At 50.9% G+C, this 26,827-nt stretch overlaps 1 protein-coding gene across 2 annotated transcripts in view; it reads right to left on the minus strand.

The window, feature by feature from the left end:
- LOC144608223 (regulator of G-protein signaling 3-like) overlaps nucleotides 1–26,827 on the minus strand; it is a 235,762-nt gene that overhangs the window by 77,725 nt on the left and 131,210 nt on the right. For both annotated transcript variants that reach the window (XM_078425800.1, XM_078425792.1), the window contains one exon: nucleotides 26,584–26,715. In XM_078425800.1, the coding sequence (XP_078281926.1) occupies nucleotides 26,584–26,715 (132 nt within the window). The remainder of the gene's footprint in view (nucleotides 1–26,583; nucleotides 26,716–26,827) is intronic.

Below are 26,827 nucleotides of genomic sequence, written 5' to 3' on the forward strand. Positions count from 1 at the left end.
ACATGAACCGTGCCCGTGGGCAACATTTATATAATCTAAGAACAATTATCATTGAGCATGTGGCTTAGAGTAGGCCACTAGCTAATAAAGGGAAATTTGATTTACTTGGGTGAGTTAAAGAACGGAAGGTCTAATATGTACCATATGAGTGAACATTGTGGCATTCAGCATCAGAATGCCTGTACTCCATGACTGCCTGTACGTCAGTGATGAAGCACTTAAATGGTTCAGCATGCTGAGCCCTTGCTTGTGTCAGACAAGGACAGGCCACAGGGCGGGCGTGGAGGTGGGGGAAGGACGCGTGCATGGTTTGTGAAGATGGAGAGCCAGCAGTTCACAGCTCCTGGGAGTGTTACAACAGCTCTCTGATTGACAAAATAGCAGTTTAATAACCATTAAGATTTTGGTGAAGGTAGCAAGTGCATTGGATGTGGGTGTAGAACACAGGCCATTGCCACACAGGAACAGGCCCTTCGGCCCTTCACGACTGTGCCTTCCAAGATGCCAGTCTAATCCCATCTTCCTGCACATGGTCCCGATCCCTCTGTTCTTTGCCTCTTCACGCGCCTGCCTAAAAGCCTCTTCAAATCCTGTTGTATCTGCTTCCACCACCACCCCTGACAATGTTCCACACACCTACCACCCTATGGAAAAGAACATTTGCCCCGCACACCTCCATTAAACTTTTCCCCTCTCGCTTTAAACTTATGTCCTGGAGAACTTGATATTTGCACAGCGGGAGATTTTGTCTTTCTCCCCCTCCCTTTAGTTTTAGAGATGCAGCGTGGAAACAGGCCCTTCAGCCCATGCTGGCCCTCACTGACCCATACACTAGTTCTATGTTATCCCATCCTACACACTAGGGGCAGCTTACAGAAGACAATAAACCCACAAACCCGCACGTCTTTGGTCTGTGAGAGGGGACAGGAGCATCCGGAGAAAATCCAGGGAGAACATGCAAACGCCATACAGACAGAACCCATAGTCAGGGCCTCTGGCGCTGTAAGGCAGCAGCTGTACCACTGCGCCACTGTGCCACCTAAATAATTATCTATTGATTTGACAGGGACAGAGACCCTCTTAAAGGCCTACAGTTGAGGGTTGATGGGGCCACTGAAGAAAGGTCTTGACCCGAAACATCACCCATTCCTTCTCTCCCGAGACCCGTTGAGCTACTCCAGCAACTCGTGTCCGCCTTGGGTCACTGGGCAAGATGTCTCCGTAGCCGGTTCATGCCTGCAACCTCATGGAACTACCCGTGTAAAATCCATCTCAACGGGAGTTCTGTGCCATAAAAAAGACCTCGTCAACATAACACGAGCAACCTTGAAATAACTGTGGCTGCATCGACTCTTGTGCCTCGTGCATGAGGGTCGGGAATGCTTTTGCGTCTCACTCAGTGTGAACCAGGCCATTTCTCCAATAAGGGGAACACCCTGTTCCTCCTGCACTTCTGAAAAGTTAAAAACTAAATTTTGATTAAATTTTAACACGTGTTCAAGTTCAAGGTCAAAACACTTTATTTGTCCCCGTGGGGCAATTTACAAAGGCATGTAGAGTAGTACAAAAACTATTGTGGGTGGGAGGGGAGGGATTAGCAGGGTGAACAATAGGACAGGGGGGTGGTTGGGAGTTGAGGAGCTGAACAGCCTTGGGGACAAAGGTTGCCCATTCTCCTCGAAGGTATTTATTCACAAAATGCTGGAGTAACTCAGCAGGTCAGGCAGCATCTCGGGAGAGAAGGAATGGGTGACGTTTCGGGTCGAGATCCTTCTTCAGTCTGAAGAAGGGTCTCGATCCGAAACGTCACCCATTCCTTCTCTCTCCCGAGATGCTGCCTGACCTGCTGAGTTACTCCAGCATTTTGTGAATAAATACCTTCGATTTGTACCAGCATCTGCAGTTATCTTCTTACATTGCCCTTCTCCTCTGTGTCCTACAGCCTGGGCAGCGAAGCCAGTGATCTGAGGGGAGCCACTCAAAGGCAGAGCACAGGACGCGTGAGGGGCCCTGTAAAATCCTGCCAGCTGACCTTAGCATCTGCTGGTGTTGATTTGCTGATTTTATACTTTTTAATTATTAGTTTATTAAATCAGAAGTCGATTGTTCCCAACACCGAAAGTGAAGAGCATGGTGATGGAATAACATTGTTTGGAAAGGTAACTGGAGTTTTCATTGATTTGCGGTACCCACGACTTTTTGTCCACAATAAAAAACACCCACGATGCCAACGGAAAACCAAGATGCAAATCCAGAGCTCACTATCACCACAATGATTAAATTAACACACCATCATTATTGTTACACAAAATAAAAATTAAGAAATGACTTTTACGTAGACGGGCAATCTGCAAACCTATGCTCAAAGTGTACAGAATAGCAGGTATCCAATGCCCATAAACTACGATAGCTGCCTTCACAGTGAATAGTAAGACACAGGAGAGTGTTGTAGAGCAGAGGGATCGAGGAGCGCGGGTAAATAGTTCCCCGAATGTGGTGTCACAGGTAGATAGGGTGGTAAAGAAGGCGTTTGGTTTGCTGGCTTTTATCATCCTGGGTTTTGAGTGTAGAAGTTGGGGCGTTATGTGGCTGTCGGACAATGCGTTGGTGAAGCCGCATTTGGAGTTGGATTCACATAGTCACACAGCACAGAAACAGGAGAGGAGAGGAGAGTGGAGGCAGCTCCTCTAAGAGCATTTGAAAGGCATTTGGGTGGGCGTATGGATAGGAAAGGATGGATTAGAGGGATGGGGGCCAAACACGGTCAAATAGTTCTAGCTTAGATGGGGCATCTTGGTCAGCATGGACGAGTTGGGCTGATGGGCCTGTTTCCGCGCTGTGTGACTCTGTGGCTTCCGGTATTCTTTGTGCACAGCCTGGGAGGATCAAGAGCAGATGGAATGAGCATGGCAGGTGTCCGTTGGCACTGCAGGCAATGTTCGGAACTCAGCGGGGCTGCAATCATTCGGCCCTGGTAGCTCAGCCGTGGCCTCCAGTGTAGCTCGGAGCTTCTTCACGAAACTCATGCACAGACTGTGAAGCGGTAGAGCCATTATCATTCACGCGCCTCAGCTCAGCAGATGACTCCAGTGTCCTCTGTCGTTCCTGGCTGTCCTCTCTTCTTGGTGGTAAGACCATCCTTGGCCCTCACTGGGTAACTCCATTCTCCAGCATTCCCCCCCCTCGTCAATGTTAATATTTTAAAGTCTTGCTCTTTGACAACTCTATGTTTGTAAAATCTGCAACGCCTAATCTTCCTTCAGCAGCCAACAGGGGCTTACATACGGAGGAAAAGTGTCAACGTATTCATTAAATAATAATTTGATTTTTTTTCCCCCTAAGGTGATCCAACAGTCTTGATTCTAAGATAACTGGAGTTGCTGCACCTGCCAGAGGGGATAGTTAAGGCAGGTATTAAAATATCATTTAAAAGACGCTTTTCAGATCCATGGATTGGAAAGGTTTGGAGGGACATGGGCCATATGCGGACGAATGGGACCCATAGAGATGGGGCCCCTTGGTTGGCATGGATTAGTTGGGCCGAAGGGCCTGTTCTAATTCCGTATGACTCGACGACACTTGTGGCTGGAATAGCTATAGGGCTCAAAGCTCAGCAGGCAACTTGGCATGTGGGGTAGATCCAACTCCAGTTAATCTTTTACCCCAATCCTCCTGAAGTTTCACTCTCCAGCAAGCTTAATCCCTCATCTCTGGGGCAGCGCAGTAACGCAGTGGTAAAGTTGCTGCTTACAGCGCCAGAGACCCGGGTTCGATCCTGACTACGGGTGCTGTCCGTACAGAGTTTTAATTGTTAACCGTATGTTTGTGTTGTCATTTGTTTAAACTTATTCATTCATTCATTCTCCCCGTGACTGCGTGGGTTTTCTCCTGGAGCTCCGGCTTCCTCCCACATCACAAGGGCGTGCAGGTTTGTGGGTTAATTGGCTTCTGTAAATTGTCCCTCGTGTGTAGGATAGAACTAGTGTACAGGTGATGGTGGGTCGACACGGCCTCAGTGGGCCGAAGGGCCTGTTTCCACGCTGTATCACTAAACCTAAAAAACTAAAAACTGATGCCGTTCAGCAGTCCACCAGGTGCCAGGTCCTCAAACGCGTTATAATTCATCACTTCTTTATTAATTGTAATTTTGCACTTTTTCTGGGGGAGTCCATGGGCGCCAGATGCTGACCTTGGCAATCTCTAACTGCTCCGTGGAAGGTGGTGATGAACAGCAGGGGTCCCTCTGATGACAATGTCCCAAGAAAACCTTTGGAGAGGGAGCACTGGGATTTAAACCTAATGACGATAAAGAACTGTGGCCACGGTGGCGCAGCGGTAGAGTTGCTGCCTTACAGCGCTTACGATGCCGGGGACCCGGGTTCGATCCCGCCTACGGGCACTGTCTGTACGGAGTCCGTACGTTTTCCCCCGTGACCGCGTGGGTTTTCTCCAAGATCTTCGGATTCCTCCCACCCTCCAAAGACGTGCAGGTTTGTAGGTTCATTGGTTTGGTCTATGTGTAAATTGTCCCTAGTGTGTGTAGGATGGTGTTGATGTGCGGGGATTGATGGTCAGTACGGACTCGGTGGGCCGAAGGGCCTGCTTCCGCACGGTATCTCTAAACTAAACTAAATTGAACTGGCAATGCATTTGGGAGCGAGTCAGGAAACTATCATATCATATCATATCATCATATCATATATATACATCCGGAAACAGGCCTTTTCAGCCCACCAAGTCCGTGCCGCCCAGCAATCCCCGTACATTAACACTATCCTACACCCACTAGGGACAATTTTTACATTTACCCAGCCAATTAACCTACATACCCATACGTCTTTGGAGTGTGGGAGGAAACCGAAGATCTCGGAGAAAACCCACGCAGGTCACGGGGAGAACGTACAAACTCCTTACAGTGCAGCACCCGTAGTCAGGATCGAACCTGAGTCTCCAGCGCTGCATTCGCTGTAAAGCAGCAACTCTACCGCTGCGCTACCGTGCCGCCGTACCGCTACCGTACCGCTACCGAAACTGTGCGACATTGAGTGGAATCTACAGGTGTTGTGTGCATTTGTAGCTTGGCATTCCCTCGTGCTGGTCAACACTGAGGTTAGCAAAGAGAGTACAGTAAACAAGCGATGAAAGATGACGAGGTTAGGCCGGAACATAGACTGAGATTGCAATCGGACTGCTCGTGATCTTATTAAACAGCAGAGCGAGGGCTAGGAACAGAGTGTTCTACTCTTGCTCTTTGTATCATTGTTTCCTTGCACAAGTACCTGAAGGCTTTGTATCTAAAAGTAGTGGCTGGTGAGGTGAGGGACAGAGTGACCTGATGGTGATGATGATATGTCGATGGCTTCTTGGTCTTTTTGTGACTTAAGCAGTACAACAGAGGTGTGGGCCTATCTCAGAGTCATAGAGTGATACAGTGTGGAAACAGGCCCTTCGGCTCAACTTGTCCACACCGGCCAACATGCCCCAGCTATACTAATAGCTTGAGAGTTTAGAGATACAGCGCAGAAACAGGCCCCTCAGCCTACCATGTCCGCGCCGACCAGCCATCACCCTGTACACTATTTCTATCCTACACACCAGGGGCAATTCACAGAAGCCAATCAACCTACAAAGCTGTCGGTCTTTGGAGTGTGGGAGGAAACTGGAGCACCCAGGCGAAACTCGCGCGGTCACGGTGAGAACGTACAAACTCCGTACAGACAGCGCCCGTAGTCGGGGTCGAACCTGGGTCTCAGGCCCTGTAAGTCAGCAACTCTGCCGCTGTGCCACCGTGCCGCCCATAAATGGAATTACTCAAACTCTATGTCCAGAGAACACCAAGGAACAAAGGAGGCTGCAGAAAGTGGTGGCCAACACCTGGCACATCACAGGTACTGACCTCCCCACCAGTGAAGGCATCGGCAGGAAGCGCCGCATCGAAACGGCAGCTTGCATCGTGAAAGACTCACAGTATCCTGGTCACGCTCTCATCTCGCTGCTACCATCGGGAAGAAGGTACAGGAGTCTGACAACCATCAGGCTCCTGAACCACCCTGCACAAAGCTAACCACAACTCCACCTCAGTCAGCAGCATTCTACTATGGACCTTGGTTTGGTCGTACAATGTACTTCGCTTGCCATTAGGTACTGTTATTATTGATAATATACTGCATTATTGATTAGTGTACATTTATTTGCTGTGTTGTTGCATTAATGGGCTGTAAAGCCACAGCAAGCAAGTATTTCTGTTTCGTTCCAGTGCGTATGGCAATTAAACGTTCTTGACATTTGCGACCCCAATAACCTTGCTTGTCATGCTAGCCTGGTCTATTTCATCCCTACCTATTACTTCAGTCCCAGTCTTGTGTGCATTTACTAACCCCACACACAAGTTTCTATGCTTGAAAGCTTTGGCCGTCCTTGACCTTGGCAGCACTGCCATAATAAAACATACAACAGAGCAGAACACCACAGGAACAGGCCCCTTCGACCCACAATGCCCGTGCCGAAAAATGATGCCACGACCTACTCTTATCTAGCTGCACAAAACCCCTATCCTTCCTTTCCCCTGAATATCCATGAGCCTATCCAAAAGTCCCTTAAATGTCTCCATCCTACCTGACTCCAGCTTTGTATTGATGTCTGCAACTTGTCGTGATCCTTACAGGAGGTGCAACCCTTTAAGCCGCTGCAGCACTCTGAAGCCATCTTGAAAATTGCACAGAATAAATCGCAATGATAATTAAGGTGCTGCAACCTTTGCTAAGGACACACGGAGGACGTCTGACAGATATCCAGGACGGAAACTGGCAGGCATTTCATTATAGAAGAGAAATCAGTACTCTGAACGTGGGCTAATGAAGGACTTGACTAGTTTAAAGCCACAACGTTGTCTTTGTTTGCACTAAGTATTCCAGACCAACTGTATTCTGATGCTTCCCTGGCTCGTTGGAGGTTGAGGGGAGATCTGATAGATGTGTGTAAAACTATGAGAGACATAGATAGGGTAGACAGTCAGAGCCTTTCTCACAGGGTGGAAATGTCCAGCACGAAGTGGAGAGGGAAAGTTTAAAGGAGATGTGCGGGGTAAGATTTTTTTTACACAGAGAGGGGTGGGTGCCTGGAACATGCTGCCAGGGGGGGGGGGGTGGGTGCCTGGAACATGCTGCCGGGGGGGGGGGGGGGTGCCTGGAACATGCTGCCGGGGGGGGGGGGGGTGGGTGCCTGGAACATGCTGCCAGGGGGGGGGGGTGGGTGCCTGGAACATGCTGCCGGGGGGGGGGGGGGGTGGGTGCCTGGAACATGCTGCCGGGGGTGGGGGGGGGTGGGTGCCTGGAACATGCTGCCGAGGGGGGGGGGGGGTGGGTGCCTGGAACATGCTGCCGGGGGGGGGGGGGGGGGGGGGGGTGGGTGCCTGGAACATGCTGCCAGGGGGGGGGGGGGGTGGGTGCCTGGAACATGCTGCCGGGGGGGGGGGGGGGGGGGGTGGGTGCCTGGAACATGCTGCCGGGGGGGGGGGTGGGTGCCTGGAACATGCTGCCGGGGGGGGGGGGGGGGGGGGTGGGTGCCTGGAACATGCTGCCAGGGGGGGGGGGGGGTGCCTGGAACATGCTGCCGGGGGGGGGGGGGGGGGGTGGGTGCCTGGAACATGCTGCCGGGGGGGGGGGGGGGAGGTGGTGTAGGCAGATACAGTAGTGGCGTTTAAGAGGGCTTTAGATAAGCACATGAAGGGATTGGAGGGATATGGATTACGTGCAGGCAGGGGAGATCAATTTACTTTGGCATCATCTTCAGCAGAAGCATTGGTGCTCGAGGGGCCTGTGCTGCAGTGCTCTATGTACTAATACCGAGTCTACTGTTTATCCTTGTTACACCACTGTTTACCGGCAGCAGTGGCTTTAACAAACTTTGATTCTAATGTCTGGAGTAACTCAGGCAGCATCTCTGGATAGAAGGAATGGGTGACCATTCGGGTCGAGACCCTTCTTCAGAGTCTGAAGTTCCTTCCTTCACAAGAACCAGAGGGCGTAGGTTTAAGGTGAGGGGGGAGGGGGGGGGGGGGGAGATTTAATAGGAACCTGAGGGGCAACTTTTTATACACAAAGGGTGGAGGGTGTATGGAACAAGCTGCCAGAGGAGGACGATGGGGCAGGTACGATCGCAGTTTTTAACAAACATTTCGGCGGGTACATGGATAGGATAGGTTTACAGGGATTATGGGCCAAACGAAGCCAGATGGGACTAGAGCAGATGGGACATGTTGGCCGGTGTGGACAAGTTTTTTTTAGATTTGTGTAGATTTAGAGATACAGCAAGGAAACAGGCCCTTCGGCCCACCGAGTCCGCGCCGCCCAGCGATCCCCGCACATTAACACTATCCTACACCCACTAGGGACAATTTTTACATTTACCCAGTACCCAGTGGGAGGAAACCGAAGATCTCGGAGAAAACCCCACGCAGGTCACGGGGAGAACGTGCAAACTCCTTGGGCTGAAGGACCTGTTTACTCCGTTCACGAGGGAAGAGCTGAGAGCAGAGGCGTGGGAAATGGATGCGACGTCTAAAACTACGGGGGAATAAGTTTAAAGCGAGAGGGAAAAGATTTAAAAGGCATCTGAAAGGCAAGCTTTTCACACAGAGGTTGGTGGGTATATAGAACCAGCTGTCAGAGGAGGTATTAGAGGCGGGTACATAAAGGGGTTAAAAATATTTGGACAAGTATAAGGATAGGAATGGTTTAGAGGGATATTGGTCAAAAATGGATTCAATTAGGTAAGCATCTTGGTCAGAATGGATGTTGGGCTGAAGGGCCTGTTTCTATGCTGCATAACCCCATGTCTCGATAACTCCATGGTGGCACAGTGGCGCAGTGGTAGAGTTGCTGCCTTACAGCACCAGAGACCCAGGTTCCATCTGACTACAGGTGCTGTCTAAACCGAGTTTGTAGGTTCTCCCCGTGACCTGCGCGGGTTTTCTCCGAGATCTTCGGTTTCCTCCCACACTCCAAAGACGTGCAGGCATGTAGGCAGATTGGCATGGAAAAATGTTTTTTTCTAAATTGTCCCCAGTGTGTGTAGTAGGGTATGGGATCGCTGGTCGGCACGGACTCGGTGGGCCGAAGGGCCTGCTTCCGCGCTGTATCTCCGAAACTAAACTAAACTAAAGACTCTATGAAACACATTAGACTAGGAACAGCACCACATCCCCACCTGGGAACGTCGCAGCCTAGTGGGCTCAATACTGAACTCTACAACATCAGATCATTTGATTTCCCAGTGTTTTTCAGTGGTCCATCTGTAATATTGGCTTGGAGTGTTATCATATCATATCATATATATACAGCCGGAAACAGGCCTTTTCGGCCCACCAAGTCCGTGCCGCCCAGCGATCCCCGTACATTAACACTATCCTACACCCACTAGGGACAATTTTTTTTACATTTACCCAGCCAATTAACCTACATACCTGTACGTCTTTGGAGTGTGGGAGGAAACCGAAGATCTCGGAGAAAACCCACGCAGGTCACGGGGAGAACGTACAAACTCCTTATCAGTGCAGCGCCCGTAGTCAGGATCGAACCTGAGTCTCAGGCGCTGCATTCGCTGTAAAGCAGCAACTCTACCGCTGCGCTACCGTGCCGCCCGTGTTGTCTCTGTTCTTTTTCCCCCGCTGTGGTTTTTCTCTCTCTGGGAGCGGAGGTGACGCCCATTCTGACCCTCAGCACTTGATCTCTTGCGGCTGCGTTACCCACCTCCTGCCTAGGTTCCTTTGTCCTCCGTTCTGACCCTCTCACTGTTCCCGTTCATTGACCAGATGACCTTGTTGACTGTTTACTCCGGTGGTCGCCCTGGTTTTGGGGATACACAAGGATACGTGAGGGAGGTCACGCTGAACCTGTGTGAAGCATGGTCTGACCGCAACTGGAGAACCGTGTTCATTTCTGGTCACCTTGCGATAAGAAGGAAGCGAAGGCTTTGGTGAAGTTGCTGAAGAGATTTACGATAATGCTCCCCTGCCTCGGGGATTAGTTACAAAGAGGCATTAGACTGAGAAGAAAAAGACACAAATTGTTGGAGTAACTCAGCGGGGCAGACAGCGTCTCTGAAGAATAAGGATAGGCAATATTTTGAGTCGGCACCCTTTTGCAGACTGGGACTATTTCCTCTACAGAAAGTTGAGCGGAGCTTAAGTATATAAAATAATGAACTGCAGATGCAGGTTTACAAAAAAAAAAAAAAAAATACTGGAGTAACAGCAGATCAAGCAGCATCTCTGGGGAACATGGATAGGCGATGTTTCGGGTCAGGACCCTTCCTCAGATTGCAGTGGGAGGAAGAAAGCTGGGAGAGAGGTGGGGTGGGGGGGGGGGTTGATTGGCAGATGGGGGAATTGAGGCCAGAGATGAAAATAAGTCAAAAAGCCTTTGTCAAATCGACTTGAGGTCACATGCAAAAAAGAAATAAATGATAGTGATAAGAGCAATTCTTTTAAAATCCAGAATGTGGTTCGAATGATGCCAGGATTAGGGAGTGTTCGCACGCAGCAGGGTGAGGCTGGACAGACTCGAATTGTTTTCTCTGGAACACGGGAGGTAGTGGGGAGACCTGACACAAGTACACTCAAATTAAGAGGACATTAGCTTTAAGGTGAGAGGGGCAAAGTTTAAAGGAGACGTGCGGGGCAAGTTTATTTGAACAGGCGTTGGCGAGTTCCCGGAACGAGCTGCCGAATGCCATGGTTGAAGCAACTACATTAGTGGCATTTAAAAGACTTTTGGAAAGGTTCATGGATATGCAGAGAATGGAGGGATATGGATTATGTGCAGGTATACAAGTGATGGTTGCATTTGGTGGTAGGAATAGGAAGGCAGAGTATTATCTGAATGGTGTCAAGTTAGGAAAAGGGGACATACAACGAGATCTGGGTGTCCTAGTGCATCAGTCACTGAAAGGAAGCATGCAGGTACAGCAGGCAGTGAAGAAAGCCAATGGAATGTTGGCCTTCATAACAAGAGGAGTTGAGTATAGGAGCAAAGAGGTCCTTCTGCAGTTGTACAGGGCCCTAGTGAGACCGCACCTGGAGTACTATGTGGAGTTTTGGTCTCCAAATTTGAGGAAGGATATTCTTGCTGTTGAGGGCGTGCAGCCTAGGTTTACTAGGTTAATTCCCGGAATGGCGTGACTGTCATATGTTGAAAGACTGGAGCGACTAGGCTTGATTACACTGGAATTTAGAAGGATGAGAGGGGATCTTATCGAAATGTATAAGATTATTAAGGGGTTGGACACGTTAGAGGCAGGAAACATGTTCCCAATGTTGGGGGAGTCCAGAACAAGGGGCCACAGTTTAAGAATAAGGGGTTGGCCATTTAGAACGGAGATGAGGAAAAACTTTTTCAGTCAGAGAGTTGTAAATCTGTGGAATTCTCTGCCTCAGAAGGCAGTGGAGGCCAATTCTCTGAATGCATTCAAGAGAGAGCTAGATAGAGCTCTTAAGGATAGCGGAGTCAGGGGGTATGGGGAGAAGGCAGGAACGGGGTACTGATTGAGAATGATCAGCCATGATCACATTGAATGGCGGTGCTGGCCCGAAGGGCCGAATGGCCTACTCCTGCACCTATTGTCTAATGCCTATTGTCTAATGCCTATTGTCTATTGACATCATGTTCGGCACATAGTGGGCCGAAGGGCCCGCTCTCGTGTTGTTTTTTTCCATGTCCCATGGAACCTGGAGTGTACTGCTGCTGATGTAATGGAGGTGGCTTCCACTGTTACCTTCAAGAGGAAACTGGATAAAAGGTACTGGGAGCAAAAAGGTATGAGGTTTACAGAGAACCGACGTGCATGTGTGTGGTTGGAACTCACGACTAATGTCCTCATGTGTGGTAACCGTGCTATTGCTCTGAAAGGCAGGTGTTGACGGCAGTGAGATCATTCATCATGGTTCAATTGTAGAACCGTCTGGGGATTGTTATCCGAGCCACGCGCAGGGAATACCCCGGCGCACCGTGGCCAAGACCACCGGCAGGCCCGGTGAGACCACCGCAGGCCGAGGGCTTGCTCACCGAGAACGGGGGACCCGCCCAGAGGGCCCGGCCTGTCCAGCACCGGCTCCCAACTCGGCCCCGAGCCGCCGAGGTCGAAGGGACCCGCGAGCAACGACCAGGAGAGAGGAGGGCCGCAGAGAGCAACCTCCGAGAGCGTAGGTGGGACCGGCGACAGCAAGGGCGCCCATGGAGAGCGAGGGGGCCCATGGAGAGTGAGGGACCCATGGAGAGTGAGGGACCTATGGAGAGTAAGGAACCAATGAAGAGTGAGGGGGGCCATGGAGAGTGAGGGACCCATGGAGAGTGAGGGGGGCCATGGAGAACGAGGGACCCATGGAGAGCGAGGGGGGCCATGGAGAGTGAGGGACCTATGAAGAGTGAGGGGGGCCATGGAGAGTGAGGGACCCATGGAGAGTGAGGGGGGCCATGGAGAGCGAGGGACCCATGGAGAGCGAGGGGGGCCATGGAGAGTGAGGGACCCATGGAGAGTGAGGGACCCATGGAGAGTGAGGGACCCATGGAGAGCGAGGGGGCCCATTGAGAGTGAGGGACCCATGGAGAGTGAGGGGGGCCATGGAGAGTGAGGGACCCATGGAGAGTGAGGGACCCATGGAGAGTGAGGGGGGCCATGGAGAGTGAGGGGGGCCATGGAGAGTGAGGGACCCATGGAGAGTGAGGGACCCATGGAGAGCGAGGGGGCCCATGGAGAGTGAGGGGGGCCATGGAGAGTGAGGGACCAATGGAGAGTGAGGGACCCATGGAGAGTGAGGGACCCATGGAGATTGAGGGACCCATGGAGAGTGAGAGGGGCCATGGAGAGCGAGAGACCCATGGAGGGAGGGGGGCCATGGAGAGTGAGGGGGGCCATGGAGAGCAAGGGGGGGGGCGTGGAGAGGGAGGGGGGCCGTGGAGAGGGAGGGGGGTCCTTGGAGAGGGAGGGGGGCCGTGGAGAGGGAGGGGGCCGTGGAGAGGGAGGAGGGGCCGTGGAGAGGGAGGAGGGGCCGTGGAGAGGGAGGGGGACCGTGGAGAGGGAGGGGGGGTCGTGGAGAGGGAGGGGGGCCGTGGAGAGGGAGGGGGGCCGTGGAGATGGAGGGGGACCGTGGAGAGGGAGGAGGGCCGTGGAGAGGGAGGGGGGCAGTGGAGAGGGAGGGGGGCCGTGGAGAGGGAGGGGGGGGTCGTGGAGAGGGAGGGGGGGCCGTGGAGAGGGAGGGGGGGCCGTGGAGAGTGAGAGAATTTATGTAGTTTAGTCGGCGGCAGAAACATGGCGACTCGTATACTGCTGAGGTGAGGTCTGCTGTATGATTTCACCAGGTTGCATGCACAATAAAGCATTTCACTGGACCTGTCCAGCACCGGCTCCCAACTCGGCCCCGAGCCGCCGGGGTCGACGGGACCCGCGAGCAACGGCCAGGAGAGAGGAGGGCCGCCGAGAGCAACCTCCGAGAGCGTAGGTGGGACCGGCGACAGCAAGGGCGCCCATGGAGAGCGAGGGGGCCCATGGAGAGTGAGGGACCCATGGAGAGTGAGGGACCTATGGAGAGTGAGGGACCCATGAAGAGTGAGGGGGGCCATGGAGAGTGAGGGACCCATGGAGAGTGAGGGGGGCCATGGAGAGCGAGGGACCCATGGAGAGCGAGGGGGGCCATGGAGAGTGAGGGACCCATGGAGAGTGAGGGACCCATGGAGAGCGAGGGGGGCCATGGAGAGTGAGGGACCCATGGAGAGTGAGGGGGGCCATGGAGAGTGAGGGACCCATGGAGAGTGAGGGACCCATGGAGAGTGAGGGACCCATGGAGAGCGAGGGGGCCCATGGAGAGTGAGGGACCCATGGAGAGTGAGGGGGGCCATGGAGAGTGAGGGACCCATGGAGAGTGAGGGACCCATGGAGAGTGAGGGGGGCCATGGAGAGTGAGGGGGGCCATGGAGAGTGAGGGACCCATGGAGAGTGAGGGACCCATGGAGAGCGAGGGGGCCCATGGAGAGTGAGGGACCCATGGAGAGTAAGGGACCCATGGAGAGCGAGGGGGCCCATGGAGAGTGAGTGACCCATGGAGAGTGAGGGACCCATGGAGAGCGAGGGAGCCATGGAGAGTGAGGGACCCATGGAGAGTGAGGGACCCATGGAGAGCGAGGGGGGCCATGGAGAGTGAGGGACCCATGGAGAGTGAGGGGGGCCATGGAGAGTGAGGGACCCATGGAGAGTGAGGGACCCATGGAGAGCGAGGGGGCCCATGGAGAGTGAGGGACCCATGGAGAGTGAGGGGGCCATGGAGAGTGAGGGACCCATGGAGAGTGAGGGACCCATGGAGAGTGAGGGGGGCCATGGAGAGTGAGGGGGGCCATGGAGAGTGAGGGACCCATGGAGAGTGAGGGACCCATGGAGAGCGAGCGGGCCCATGAAGAGTGAGGGACCCATGGAGAGTAAGGGACCCATGGAGAGCGAGGGGGCCCATGGAGAGTGAGTGACCCATGGAGAGTGAGGGACCCATGGAGAGTGAGGGGGGCCATGGACAGTGAGGGACCCATGGAGAGTGAGGGGGGCCATGGAGAGTGAGGGGGCCATGGAGAGTGAGGGACCCATGGAGAGTGAGGGACCCATGGAGAGTGAGGGACCCATGGAGAGCGAGGGGGGCCATGGAGAGTGAGGGACCCATGGAGAGTGAGGGGGGCCATGGAGAGTGAGGGACCCATGGAGAGTGAGGGACCCATGGAGAGCGAGGGGGCCCATGGAGAGTGAGGGACCCATGGAGAGTGAGGGGGCCATGGAGAGTGAGGGACCCATGGAGAGTGAGGGACCCATGGAGAGTGAGGGGGGCCATGGAGAGTGAGGGGGGCCATGGAGAGTGAGGGACCCATGGAGAGTGAGGGACCCATGGAGAGCGAGCGGGCCCATGAAGAGTGAGGGACCCATGGAGAGTAAGGGACCCATGGAGAGCGAGGGGGCCCATGGAGAGTGAGTGACCCATGGAGAGTGAGGGACCCATGGAGAGTGAGGGGGGCCATGGACAGTGAGGGACCCATGGAGAGTGAGGGGGGCCATGGAGAGTGAGGGGGCCATGGAGAGTGAGGGACCCATGGAGAGTGAGGGACCCATGGAGAGCGAGGGGGCCCATGGAGAGTGAGGGACCCATGGAGAGCGAGGGGGCCCATGGAGAGTGAGGGACCCATGGAGAGTGAGGGACCCATGGAGAGCGAGGGGGCCCATGGAGAGTGAGGGACCCATGGAGAGTGAGGGACCCATGGAGAGTGAGGGGGGCCATGGAGAGTGAGGGACCCATGGAGAGTGAGGGGGGCCATGGAGAGTGAGGGACCCATGGAGAGTGAGGGACCCATGGAGAGTGAGGGACCCATGGAGAGCGAGGGGGCCCATGGAGAGTGAGGGACCCATGGAGAGTGAGGGACCCATGGAGAGTGAGGGACCCATGGAGAGCGAGGGGGCCCATGAAGAATGAGGGACCCATGGAGAGTGAGGGACCCATGGAGAGTGAGGGACCCATGGAGAGTGAGGGACCCATGGAGAGTGAGGGACCCATGGAGAGTGAGGGGGGCCATGGAGAGTGAGGGACCCATGGAGAGCGAGGGACCCATGGAGAGCGAGGGGGCCCATGAAGAGTGAGGGACCCATGGAGAGTGAGGGGGGCCATGGAGAGTGAGGGACCCATGGAGATTGAGGGACCCATGGAGAGTGAGGGGGGCCATGGAGAGTGAGGGACCCATGGAGAGTGAGGGACCCATGGAGAGTGAGGGGGGCCATGGAGAGTGAGGGGGGCCATGGAGAGTGAGAGGGGCCATGGAGAGTGAGGGACCCATGGAGAGTGAGGGGGGCCATGGAGAGCGAGGGACCCAATGAGAGCGAGGGGGCCCATGGAGAGCGAGGGGGGCCATGGAGAGTGAGGGGGGCCATGGAGAGTGAGGGGGGCCATGGAGAGTGAGGGGGGCCATGGAGAGTGAGGGACCCATGGAGAGTGAGGGGGGCCATGGAGAGTGAGGGACCCATGGAGAGTGAGGGACCCATGGAGAGTGAGGGACCCATGGAGAGTGAGGGGGGCCATGGAGAGCGAGGGACCCATGGAGAGCGAGGGACCCATGGAGGGAGGGGGGCCATGGAGAGTGAGGGGGGCCATGGAGAGCAAGGGGGGGGCGTGGAGAGGGAGGGGGGCCGTGGAGAGGGAGGGGGGCCGTGGAGAGGGAGGGGGGTCGTGGAGAGGGAGGGGGGCCGTGGAGAGGGAGGGGGGCCGTGGAGAGGGAGGAGGGGCCGTGGAGAGGGAGGGGGACCGTGGAGAGGGAGGGGGACCGTGGAGAGGGAGGGGGGATCGTGGAGAGGGAGGGGGGCCGTGGCGATGGAGGGGGACCGTGGAGAGGGAGGAGGGCCGTGGAGAGGGAGGGGGGCAGTGGAGAGGGAGGGGGGCAGTGGAGAGGGAGGGGGGCCGTGGAGAGGGAGGGGGGTCGTGGAGAGGGAGAGGGGGGCCGTGGAGAGGGAGGGGGGCCGTGGAGAGGGAGGAGGGCCATGGAGAGGGAGGGGGGCCGTGGAGAGGGAGGGGGGGCCGTGGAGAGTGAGAGAATTTATGTAGTTTAGTCGGCGGCAGAAACTTGGCGACTCGTATACTGCTGAGGTGAGGTCTGCTGTATGATTTCACCGGGTTGCATGCACAATAAAGCATTTCACTGGACCTAGCTCCATGCCACAACAAAGTATCCTTGAATCATTGGGATTGAGATCAGACCTTGAGTGCATCCCTGCTGCACACATAATCTGCTGCACAGAGATTCGCTTGTTCACTTGATGTGAATTAATTGGCAAAAGGTCTGACAAACGATCGATGTCCTTAACATTGTCTCTGGTTCTCTTTCCCAAAGTGCTGAGTGTTTAACCATATATTGTGCATTTATCATGAATGGGGTTGGATGGATTTTTTCCTGCATTTGCTTTGATTTCTCATCAAATCTAAAAAAATAAGTCATCACGTTTTACTTTTAGTGTAAGGAAACAACTGCAGATGCTGGTACAAATCGAAGGTATTTATTCACAAAATGCTGGAGTAACTCAGCAGGTCAGGCAGCATCTCAGGAGAGAAGGAATGGGCGACGTTTCGGGTCGAGACCCTTCTTCAGACTTTTAAATTATCGAGTTAGAACGTATTGCAGTGTTACTTTCAGGAAGGTTTTGTTTTGTTATGAAGGGCATTCTTTCTCCCCCTATACCCCCCCCGCCCTCCCACCCTTCTCCTGTGACCCAACTGGACCAGCACCCACCTCCCTCCCCCCCCTCCTCTTCCACCGACATTCCTTTCTCTAGCTTCACAATTCCCTTCACTTCTTTGGTGTTCTTGACACATGTGAACTAAATTCACCAGCCACATCCATACAATTTATTATTTATTCTTATCTGCTTCATTAAATCAGTCCTAGCCCCACTCTATTCTCTCGCTCGTCCTTTCATGGCCTTGATATCCAGTTGCAATGCTTCGTAAGCCTCAGCTGAATTCATTCATCCACTGAAAGATTAGTTTTGAAGATCCTAACATCTTTTTTTATTCTTGTTTTCTTTTCCCCAGTCAGATCTGCTTGTCAGCTTCCAGCCGCAGAAGGTATTTGATCTTTTTTTTAAAAAAACGCTCTTCTGGAACAGGATGACAAAGACACAGGAAAGCAAGGGCTTGGTGCCAGCTATAATCGTTCCTGGATCGAGCACAACAAAGACAGTTGCAGTGTGAAGTTTTCTTTAAACTGCAGTCCCATGGGAGCTCCTCGTCTTGCTGTTCATCGGCGAGGCCAAACGTAGAGCGTTTCGCCGAACACCCGCGCCCGCTCCGCGAGGCCTGCAGGATTTCCCGGTTGCCATCTATTTCAACTCCCCTTCCCACTCCCACACTGACCTTTCTGTCCTGGGCCTCCTCCATTGCCAGAGTGAGGCCACACACAAACTGGAGGAATAGCACCTCGTATTTGCTGCTTGGAATTTAGAAGGATGAGAGGGGACCTTATCGAAACGTATACGATTATTAAGAAGTTGGACACGTTGGGCAGCTTGGAACCCAGCGATATGTATGTTGAATTCTCTAATTTTAAGTAACTTCTACTAATTCTCCCCCCCATTCTTGCCCCCTTCTTCCACCCTAGTCATTTATCCAGTTCCACAGTTCACCACATTGCATCCCTCTTGAGATCCCACCTTCCCGAGACAACAATGGGCCTACCAGGGCACCACCCTGCCTGACGCCCTCTGCTGCCGGCCCTGAATGGATGTGGTCTTTTCACACCTCCAGCTCTTCATCTCCACACCCCCTCCCCCCCCCCACTACCTACTCACAGTCTGAAGCAAAGATAATAGAGCAGAGCAAGATGGACCACTCGACCCTAAAAACCGTACTAATGCCATGGCGCCATTTTAGTAGGCAGAAACTTGCAGAAACATTTTAAAAGATAAATAACAATAATCTGTGAATTGATAGATGAGATATATTCTGCATTTTTATGGTATCATCACACACACTGTTCCCCCACAACACTGATTACACTGCGAGAGGCATAGCGAACGGCGGGTTTTGCTTACTAAAATGGCCGACGTTCTGCTCCTTTGCGTAGTACACTTCAGTACAGGCGATTTCGACGGAGTGGTTCATCTTGCTCCTCTAGTATCTTTGGTCTGAAGAAGGGTCCCGACCCGAAACGTCACCCATTCCTTCTCTCCCGAGATGCTGCCTGACCTGCTGAGTTACTCCAGCATTTTGTGAATAAATCGATTTGTACCAGCATCTGCAGTTATTTTCTTATACTTGAGTTACTCCAGCACTTTGTCTTTCATTATGTGAAGCCACGTGGCCCATGGCATCTGCATTTGCACAGCAGTTTCCACTTACCTGTTTCCCTCCCTCACGCTCCGCTCCCAAAGTTTGGACAGGATTGATGACCAACTGATGCAACGTTAGGATCTGTGAGGTGAATAGACCAACTGGCAAAAAACACTTGCTGAAAAAATAATGAAATGAAGGGTTCTGTCTCTCTCTGCCTGTGCTTTTTCTCCAGAGATGCTGCCTGGCCCGCTGAGTTACCCCAGCACGTCGTGTCCATCAAGATTACGTGATTGATTGCAAGCTAATCTTTGAAATCGAGTTATCACAAAATGCTGGAGTAACTCAACGGGTCAGGCAGCATCTCAGGAGAGAAGGAATGGGTGACGTTTCGGGTCGAGACTATTTCTTCAGACTGATCGAGATCGAGCTTTGAAATCAAACTAGTATTCTGATACATCTATGCTGTACTCCCAAGACCAATAAATCCTCTCTAAAGATATGGGCCCAGTAATTCCAGCGCACCTAAAGACAGTGGAGCAGCAGGCAAGCACCGAGAAAACACACGTAGCTGTGGTAGCGAGTCTGGGTTAAAACATGGTCTAAATCACAGGCTTAGTTCAGCAGTACAGCTGCTATGTGAGTGAGCAGTGCATATCTTCCTAATAGTTAGGACTAGCAGAGTTTGTACTGGGGTGCTAGGGGTGGGCAGGGAAGCTTAAACTGTAAAGGGGAAGCGTAGGTACGATCATCTATGCTGTGTTAAGGGGTGGGGGTGGAGTAATATCAAGGAGCAATATCAAGGAGCAATATCAAGGGCTTGTCTTTGCTATGGGGCAGTGGCAAGGGTGAAGGGGCCGGAGCAGAGAGGACATTGAAGAGGGAACTGGAGATCAGGCCAATATTGAAGATCAACAGTTCACAAATAGTTAACACATTTTACTCTGGAAAAAAGAAATTAATCTGTCAAACCCACAGTGCTGAATAAAAATCAGTGCCTCGCATTTGAACCTTGGGGCACCGGTACTCTGGAAGGGCTAACATTTACAAGGGCTAACATTTGAACAGCCTTTTAAATTATATTTTTACTTGATCATGCCATGTATACCATATTACGATACGATACAGTAGAACTTTATTTATCCCAGGAGGGAAATTGGTCTGCCAAGTCATAAAAAACACAAGATACATGATTATACATGAAGGGGCGGGGAGGGGAGTGGGGGTAAGAGGAAGGTGAGTCAGTCTACCCCACGACAGAAAGGTAGTACATTTTGATAACCGCAGCCTCATGTATTTTGTGTTTTTTTTACTGTTGGCAGATCAATTTCCCTCATGGGATAAAGTTCCCATCTTATCGTATCGTAAAAGGATCTCTTGTGGCGTTCTGTGCTGTGTCTTGGTGGAACCATGGAACCATATTTATGTACACGGACCTTCTAAATCTCTCATATCTTTCTGAAGATAGACACAAAATGCTGGAGTAACTCAGCGGGTCAGACAGCATCTCTGGAGAAAAGGAATAGGTGACGTTTCGGGTCAAGACCCTTCTTCAGACATTTCTCCAGAGATGCTGTCTGACCCGTTGAGTTACTCCAGCTTTTTTTTGCCAATCTTCGGTTTAAACCAGCACCTGCAGTTCCTCCCTACACATATCTTTCTTGCAGTTGGTTCAAAACATTTTTAGCTCACATTTAAGCCAAACTCGCCCACGCCAACCAAGATGCCCCATCTAAGCTGGTCCCATTTGGCCAATGTCCCTCTAAACCTTTCCTATCCATATGCCTGACGTGTCTTTGAAATGTTGTTTTAGTACCTGCCTCAACTACCTCTACTGCCGTCTTGTTCCTCATACCCAACACCCTCTGAATGAAAAAGTTGTCATGAGCATAATCATACGCATGGAGACAGGTCCTTCAGCCCAACCTGCCCAATGCTGACCAACATCCACTGGCAGCTCGTTCCATATAGCCACCACCCCCTGGGTGAAAACGTTGCCCCTCAGGTTCCTATCAAACCTTTCTCCTCTCATTTAAACATTTGTCCTTTGCACATTTCCTTTGTACAATTGCGATCTTATCTACACGATGTACAATAGCGTAAACATTTATTTCAACAGCAAACTTGAATTATGGTTTTGTATTTTCATTAATATAAATATAAAAATCAAAGGTGTTGTGGTTCCAGCACAGAGACTTCTGATGCAACAACAGTCCATTCTTCGCAGCGTGATTACGGCCAGCGTAGTGGTACAGCGGTTGAGTTGCTGGTTCACAGCACTAGAGACTCGAATGCAATGACTACGGATGCTGTCTGTGTGGAGTTTGTACATTCTCCCTGTCACCGTGTGGGTTTTCTCCGGGTGCACCCGGTTTCCTCCCACATTCCAAAGACGTGTGGGGTTTTTAGATTTTAGATTTAGAGATACAGCGCAGAAACAGGCCCTTCGGCCCACCGGGTCCGCGCCGCCCAGCGATCCCCGCACATTAACGCTATCCTATACCCACTACGGACAGTTTTTACATTTACCAAGCCAATTAACCCACGTACCTGTACGTCTTTGGAGTGTGGGAGGAAACCGAAGATCTCGGAGAAAACCCACGCAGGTCACGGGGAGAACGTACAAACTCCGTACAGATGGCGCCCGTAGTCAGGATCGAATCTGAGTCTCCGGCGCTGCATTCGCTGTAAGGCAGCAACTCTACCGCTGCGCCACCATGCCGGCTTGCAGGTTAATCAGCTTCTGTGAAATGGCCCTTGTGTGTGGGATGGGGAAAGTGGGATAACATAGCACTAGTGTACGGGTGATCGATGGTCGATGTGGACTTGGTGGGCTGGCGGATCTGTTCCCACGCTGTGTCTCTAAATTAAACTAATCTAGGTTTATATACGTGTACAGATGTCTATTACATTGCTACATCCTCAGCAAGTTCAGTTAAGTTTGTTGGTCATGAACTGGATACATTTATATTGGCTCTGATACTATAAATTTTCCTCCTACTTAGTCACATTTTTGCAGATTCCAACTTCCTACAACAGATGTATGAGCTCCCAGTGAAAATCAAAAAGTAGTGGATGCTGGAAATCCGAACCCGTCTGACAAAACGTGAACTGTTTTTCTTTCCACGTGTGTCGCCTGGGGCCTGCTGAGTTTCTCGGGCATTTTCTGTTTTTGTATAAAATTCCTCCCACACCTTCCTTAAATGAGGATGTTATTGAAAGGTGAAATTTTCCAGTCCGAAGGGACGTTTCACAGAATCAGCAGAAAAATAGAAATACCGAGAACGTTTTAAATAGTTGGTGATCAGAAAATGTTATTCAAAAGGACCTGGATGTGATTAGGAAGAAAATAAAATCGATGAAAGTGGAATTGAGTGCGAGTTCGGATGTCTTACGCGGGCCGACCGGACAATGGACTTTGAATAACGGTGCCAATAATGGCGGTGCCTGCATGTGTAATATATGCAGAAAGAATTTCATTGTGTAGTTGCAAATGTGGCAACTAAAGCACCATAAAACTCTTTGGAGTTTAGAGATACAGCGCGGAAACAGGCCCTTCGGCCCACCGGGTCCGCGCCGACCAGCGATCCCCGCACACTAACACTATCCTACACACATTAGGGAAATCTTTTACATTTGCCAAACCAATTAACCTGCACATCTGTACGTTTTTGGAGTGTGGGAGGAAACCAAAGTTCTCGGAGAAAAAACACGCAGGTCACGGGGAGAACGTACAAACTCCGTACAGACGGCGCCCGTAGTCGGGATCGAACCCAGTTCCCCTGCGCTGCAAGCGATGTAAGGCAGCAAGTCTACCGCTGTGCCACCGTGCCGACCTACTGTTTGACCATTGAACTCAACTTTTCCATTGCTCTACGTCACTGAAGTCTTCACCCTGCAATCATTTTGTAGGGTCTGCAAAATCCCGCCCGCAACCGCTCCAAAGGGCAGCACGGTGGCGCAGCGGTAGAGTTACTGTCTTACAGCGCCAGAGACCCGAGTTCGATTCCGACTACGGGTGCTGTCTGTACGGAGTTTGTACGTTCTCCCCGTGACCTGCATGTGTTTTCTCCGAGATCTTCAGTTTCCTCCACACTGATTGTGTACAGACTTGTAGGTAAATTGGCTTGGTGTAAATGTAAAAATTGTCCCTAGTGTGTGTAGATAGTGTTAGTGTGCGGGGATTGTTGGTCGGTGCGGACTTCGTGGGCCGAAGGGCATGTTTCTGCGCTGTATCTCTAAAGTAAACAGATCTTTACAAACCTTGGGCAGGACTAGATGCGATATTCTTGCTGTGGCCAAACCAGCATTTTTGAAAGGTCCATCGTGACTTTGTGCTCTGGCTTGTGTTTATAATCCCCATGATGTCCCCTTCTGCTTTTGCAAACACTTTTCTCAATTTGTCTTGCCACTATCAACAAACTATGCTCATGAACAGATTTTTCTGTTCTTTTTATTCCTTTTTGATCACTGGTTTATATTACCTCTGAGCATTTTGTTTCTACCATAATTTGTCGGCATGCCAAATCAAGAGAACTTTGGAAAACTATAACTATGGAAATAATTTTCTCGGCTACATCCTTTAAAGCCCTAGTGTAGAAACCATCAACTCCTGAGGATTTGTTAGTGCTTAATGGTATTATTGTTTTGAATAGTTTTCTTGCGAGTGAGTGCCATCATTAATTGACTGGATTCCCTTGCATGCCAAATATTTTACTCTCTTCCTCAGCTGTGTAATCTGACACTAAGCAATTATGCGTTGGTTGCCAAATCCTTACTTTCACTTGCAATGTTACACACTTTTGCTTCCGAAGGGGCCCAGATTATCCTCTCTTGACCCTTAAGCTCGAGATTGCTCCAAGGGCGGCACGGTAGCGCAGCGGTAGAGTTGCTGCTTTACAGCGAATGCAGCGCCGGAGACTCAGGTTCGATCCTGACTACGGGTGCTGCACTGTAAGGAGTTTGTACGTTCTCCCCGTGACCTGCGTGGGTTTTCTCTGAGATCTTCGGTTTCCTCCCACACTCCAAAGACGTACAGGTATGTAGGTTAATTGGCTGGGTAAATGTAAAAATTGTCCCTAGTGGGTGTAGGATAGTGTTAATGTACGGGGATCACTGGGCGGCACGGACTTGGTGGGCCGAAAAGGCCTGTTTCCGGCTGTATATATATGATAAAGCACGCCAGGTGCTGGTGTAATTCCGCAGGTCAGGCAGCCATCTCTGGGGAACATGGATAGGTGACATTTCGTGTAGGAAGGAACAGCAAGATGCTGATTTAAGCTGAAGATAAGACCCAAAATGCTGGAGTAACTCAACGTGTCAGGCAGCATCTTTGGAGGAAAGGAGTAGGTGACGTTTCGGGTCGGAACTCTTCTTTGGAATGAAAGATAGAGAAGACGAGAACAAAACGGGGAAAAGAGGTTATCCGTTGCCAGCCCTGTTTTGTTCTGGCCTTCTCTACATTTCAGTCTGAAGAAGAGTTCCGACCCGAAATGTCACCTATTCCTTTTCTCCAGAGATGCTGCCTGACCCATGGAATTACTCCAGCTCTTTGTGTCTCTCATTGGTGACATTTCAGATTGGGAGCTTTCTTCAGACTGATAGTAGTTGGGAGGAAGAAAGCTGTGAGAGAGGAGAGGCAGGACAAGGCTTGGCAGGTAAAAGGTAGACACAGGCTCCAGAAAGAAAGATATCGCTCAGCTCAGAAATAGGTCCTTTGTCCCACCGAGTCCGGTCCGACCAACGATCACCACATACACTGGCACTATCCGACACACTAGGGGCAATTTATAATTTTACCAAAGCCAATTAACCTACAAACCTGTACAATTTTTTTTTAGATTTTTAGATTTAGAGATACAGCGCAGAAACAGACCCTTCGGCCCAATGGGTCCGCGCCGCCCAGCGATCCCCACACATTAACACTATCCTACACCCACTAGGGACAATTTTTACATTTGCCCAGCCAATTAACCTACAAATCTGTACGTCTTTGGACTGTGGGAGGAAACCGAAGATCTCAGAGAAAACCCACGCAGGTCACGGGGAGAACGTACAAACTCCGTACAGACAGCGCCCGTAGTCAGGATCGAACCTGAGTCTCCGGCGCTGCATTCGCTGTAAGGCATCAACTCTACCGCTGCGCCACCGTGCCGCACATTATTATTTGGAATGTGGGAGGGAGCCGGAGCACCTGGCGAAAACTTACATAGCCACAGGGAGAATGTACAAACTCCGTACAGACAGCACCCGAAGTCAGGATCGAACCTGGGTCTCTGGCGCTGTAAGGCAGCAACACTAACGCTGTGCCACCGTGCCGCCCTGAAATTAGGTTTACCTTCAGGTTTATTATTATCACGTGTACCGAGGTACAGTGAAAAGCTTTGTTTTGCATGCCATTCAAACCGATCAGATAATACTATACATAATACTATCCTCTTGACTCTACATAAATACAATGAAATCAAACTCAAGCGCAATAGGTAGAACGAATGGGAAGATACAGAGTGCAGAATACGGTTCTCAGCATTGTAGTGCATCAGTTCCATAGACAACGTCCAAAGTCCACAATAAGGTAGAGGTGAATCATGCAGTCCACTCGCTTTTGGAAGGACTGTTCAGAAGCTTAATAACAGAAGCTTAAGAAGCTGTTCCTGAGTCTGGTGGTGCACACTTTCAATACCTTTTGCCATTGCAACACATCTTGTTTGGTATTTTTAAATTATATTCTAACCGAGCATTTACAGCCACCATGAAATGAAAAATAACACCAGTGCTGGCCATTAGTTAGTCGACGAAGAGGAGGACACTAAACAGAAAAATAGTAGGAATAGAACAGAATTGGACTTGGAATTGCAGCCATTTTGATTTTATCCTCCTGGGGGTAAAATTGGAACTGCTATGCTTCCAAATTTTGGAACTGGTTTAAAGTGAATGGCCACCATTCATCCTCTAAAGTTCACCCACCACAAAAGCCGCATTACTACAGACTTTCTTTAGACTCGAGAGACACGGAGCGGAAACAGGCCTTTCGGCCCACCGAAACCGTGCCGACCAGCGATCACCTCGTGCACCAACACTATCCTACACACTACTACATTCGTACAGTAAAGAGGGCTCACAAAAGAGTAATAGGGATAATCCTGTATTTAGATATCTGAACTGCAGACATTCCAAAAGGACAAAGCTAATTCTCTGTGTTATCGGAAACAGTGAAACAATATCAAAGTGGCGGCAGGAATACACACTGCCATCTGCATCCAAGACTCTGCATGGAACTGATGTTACATTTGTACTCTAATTGCAGTTTTCTGGAAAATGCGTACATGACACTGTTTTAACAAGAATTTCAAAGTTTAGCAAGGCCATTAAAAGATAGAAAAATATGTTGTGCTACCAGTCGGAAAAAAAATATATTTCAAAACCCAGGCTTGTTTTGAAGGTGTTTTTTAGCATAGCAATAAGTAATTAAAATAACACCATTATTTTCCTGGAATGAGTCCTCTTTGTCATTATAAGCCTTTCAGTTAGTGATGGCATCATTTGTTGCTGTTCACAATTCTTACAAAGTTACAATGCTACGAGATAACAGAAAGAGCACCCCAGTCACAAACTTAGAATTTGCAGTTAACCCCAAAAAATGGAAGTAAGATTAATTAATATTGCATCACCTAATTTTGACATACAAACATAGTGAATGCTGTAAGATTCCATTATCACCTCACACTCACGCAAGGGAAGATTCCTACCTTGTTCATTGTGTCAGTGACTGCTGAGCATTGGTCGTGCCTCTGCTTGGCAATGTATTCCGTTAAACATTGACACACTTTCTTCTTTTGTTCTGTGGTGTACGCTTCCAAACTCAAGCTACTCCGCGACTTCTGAAGTGAAAAAACACAAACAATTTGGTCAACGTGAGCGCTCCGAGAAGCGTAGAAATCCTGTTTGAAGAAAATAAAAGTACCTGTGGTAGGTACTGTACGTATCTGCAGC

Source organism: Rhinoraja longicauda, chromosome 31 (genome assembly GCF_053455715.1).
Source record: "Rhinoraja longicauda isolate Sanriku21f chromosome 31, sRhiLon1.1, whole genome shotgun sequence".
Classification (NCBI taxonomy): Eukaryota; Metazoa; Chordata; class Chondrichthyes; order Rajiformes; family Arhynchobatidae; genus Rhinoraja; species Rhinoraja longicauda.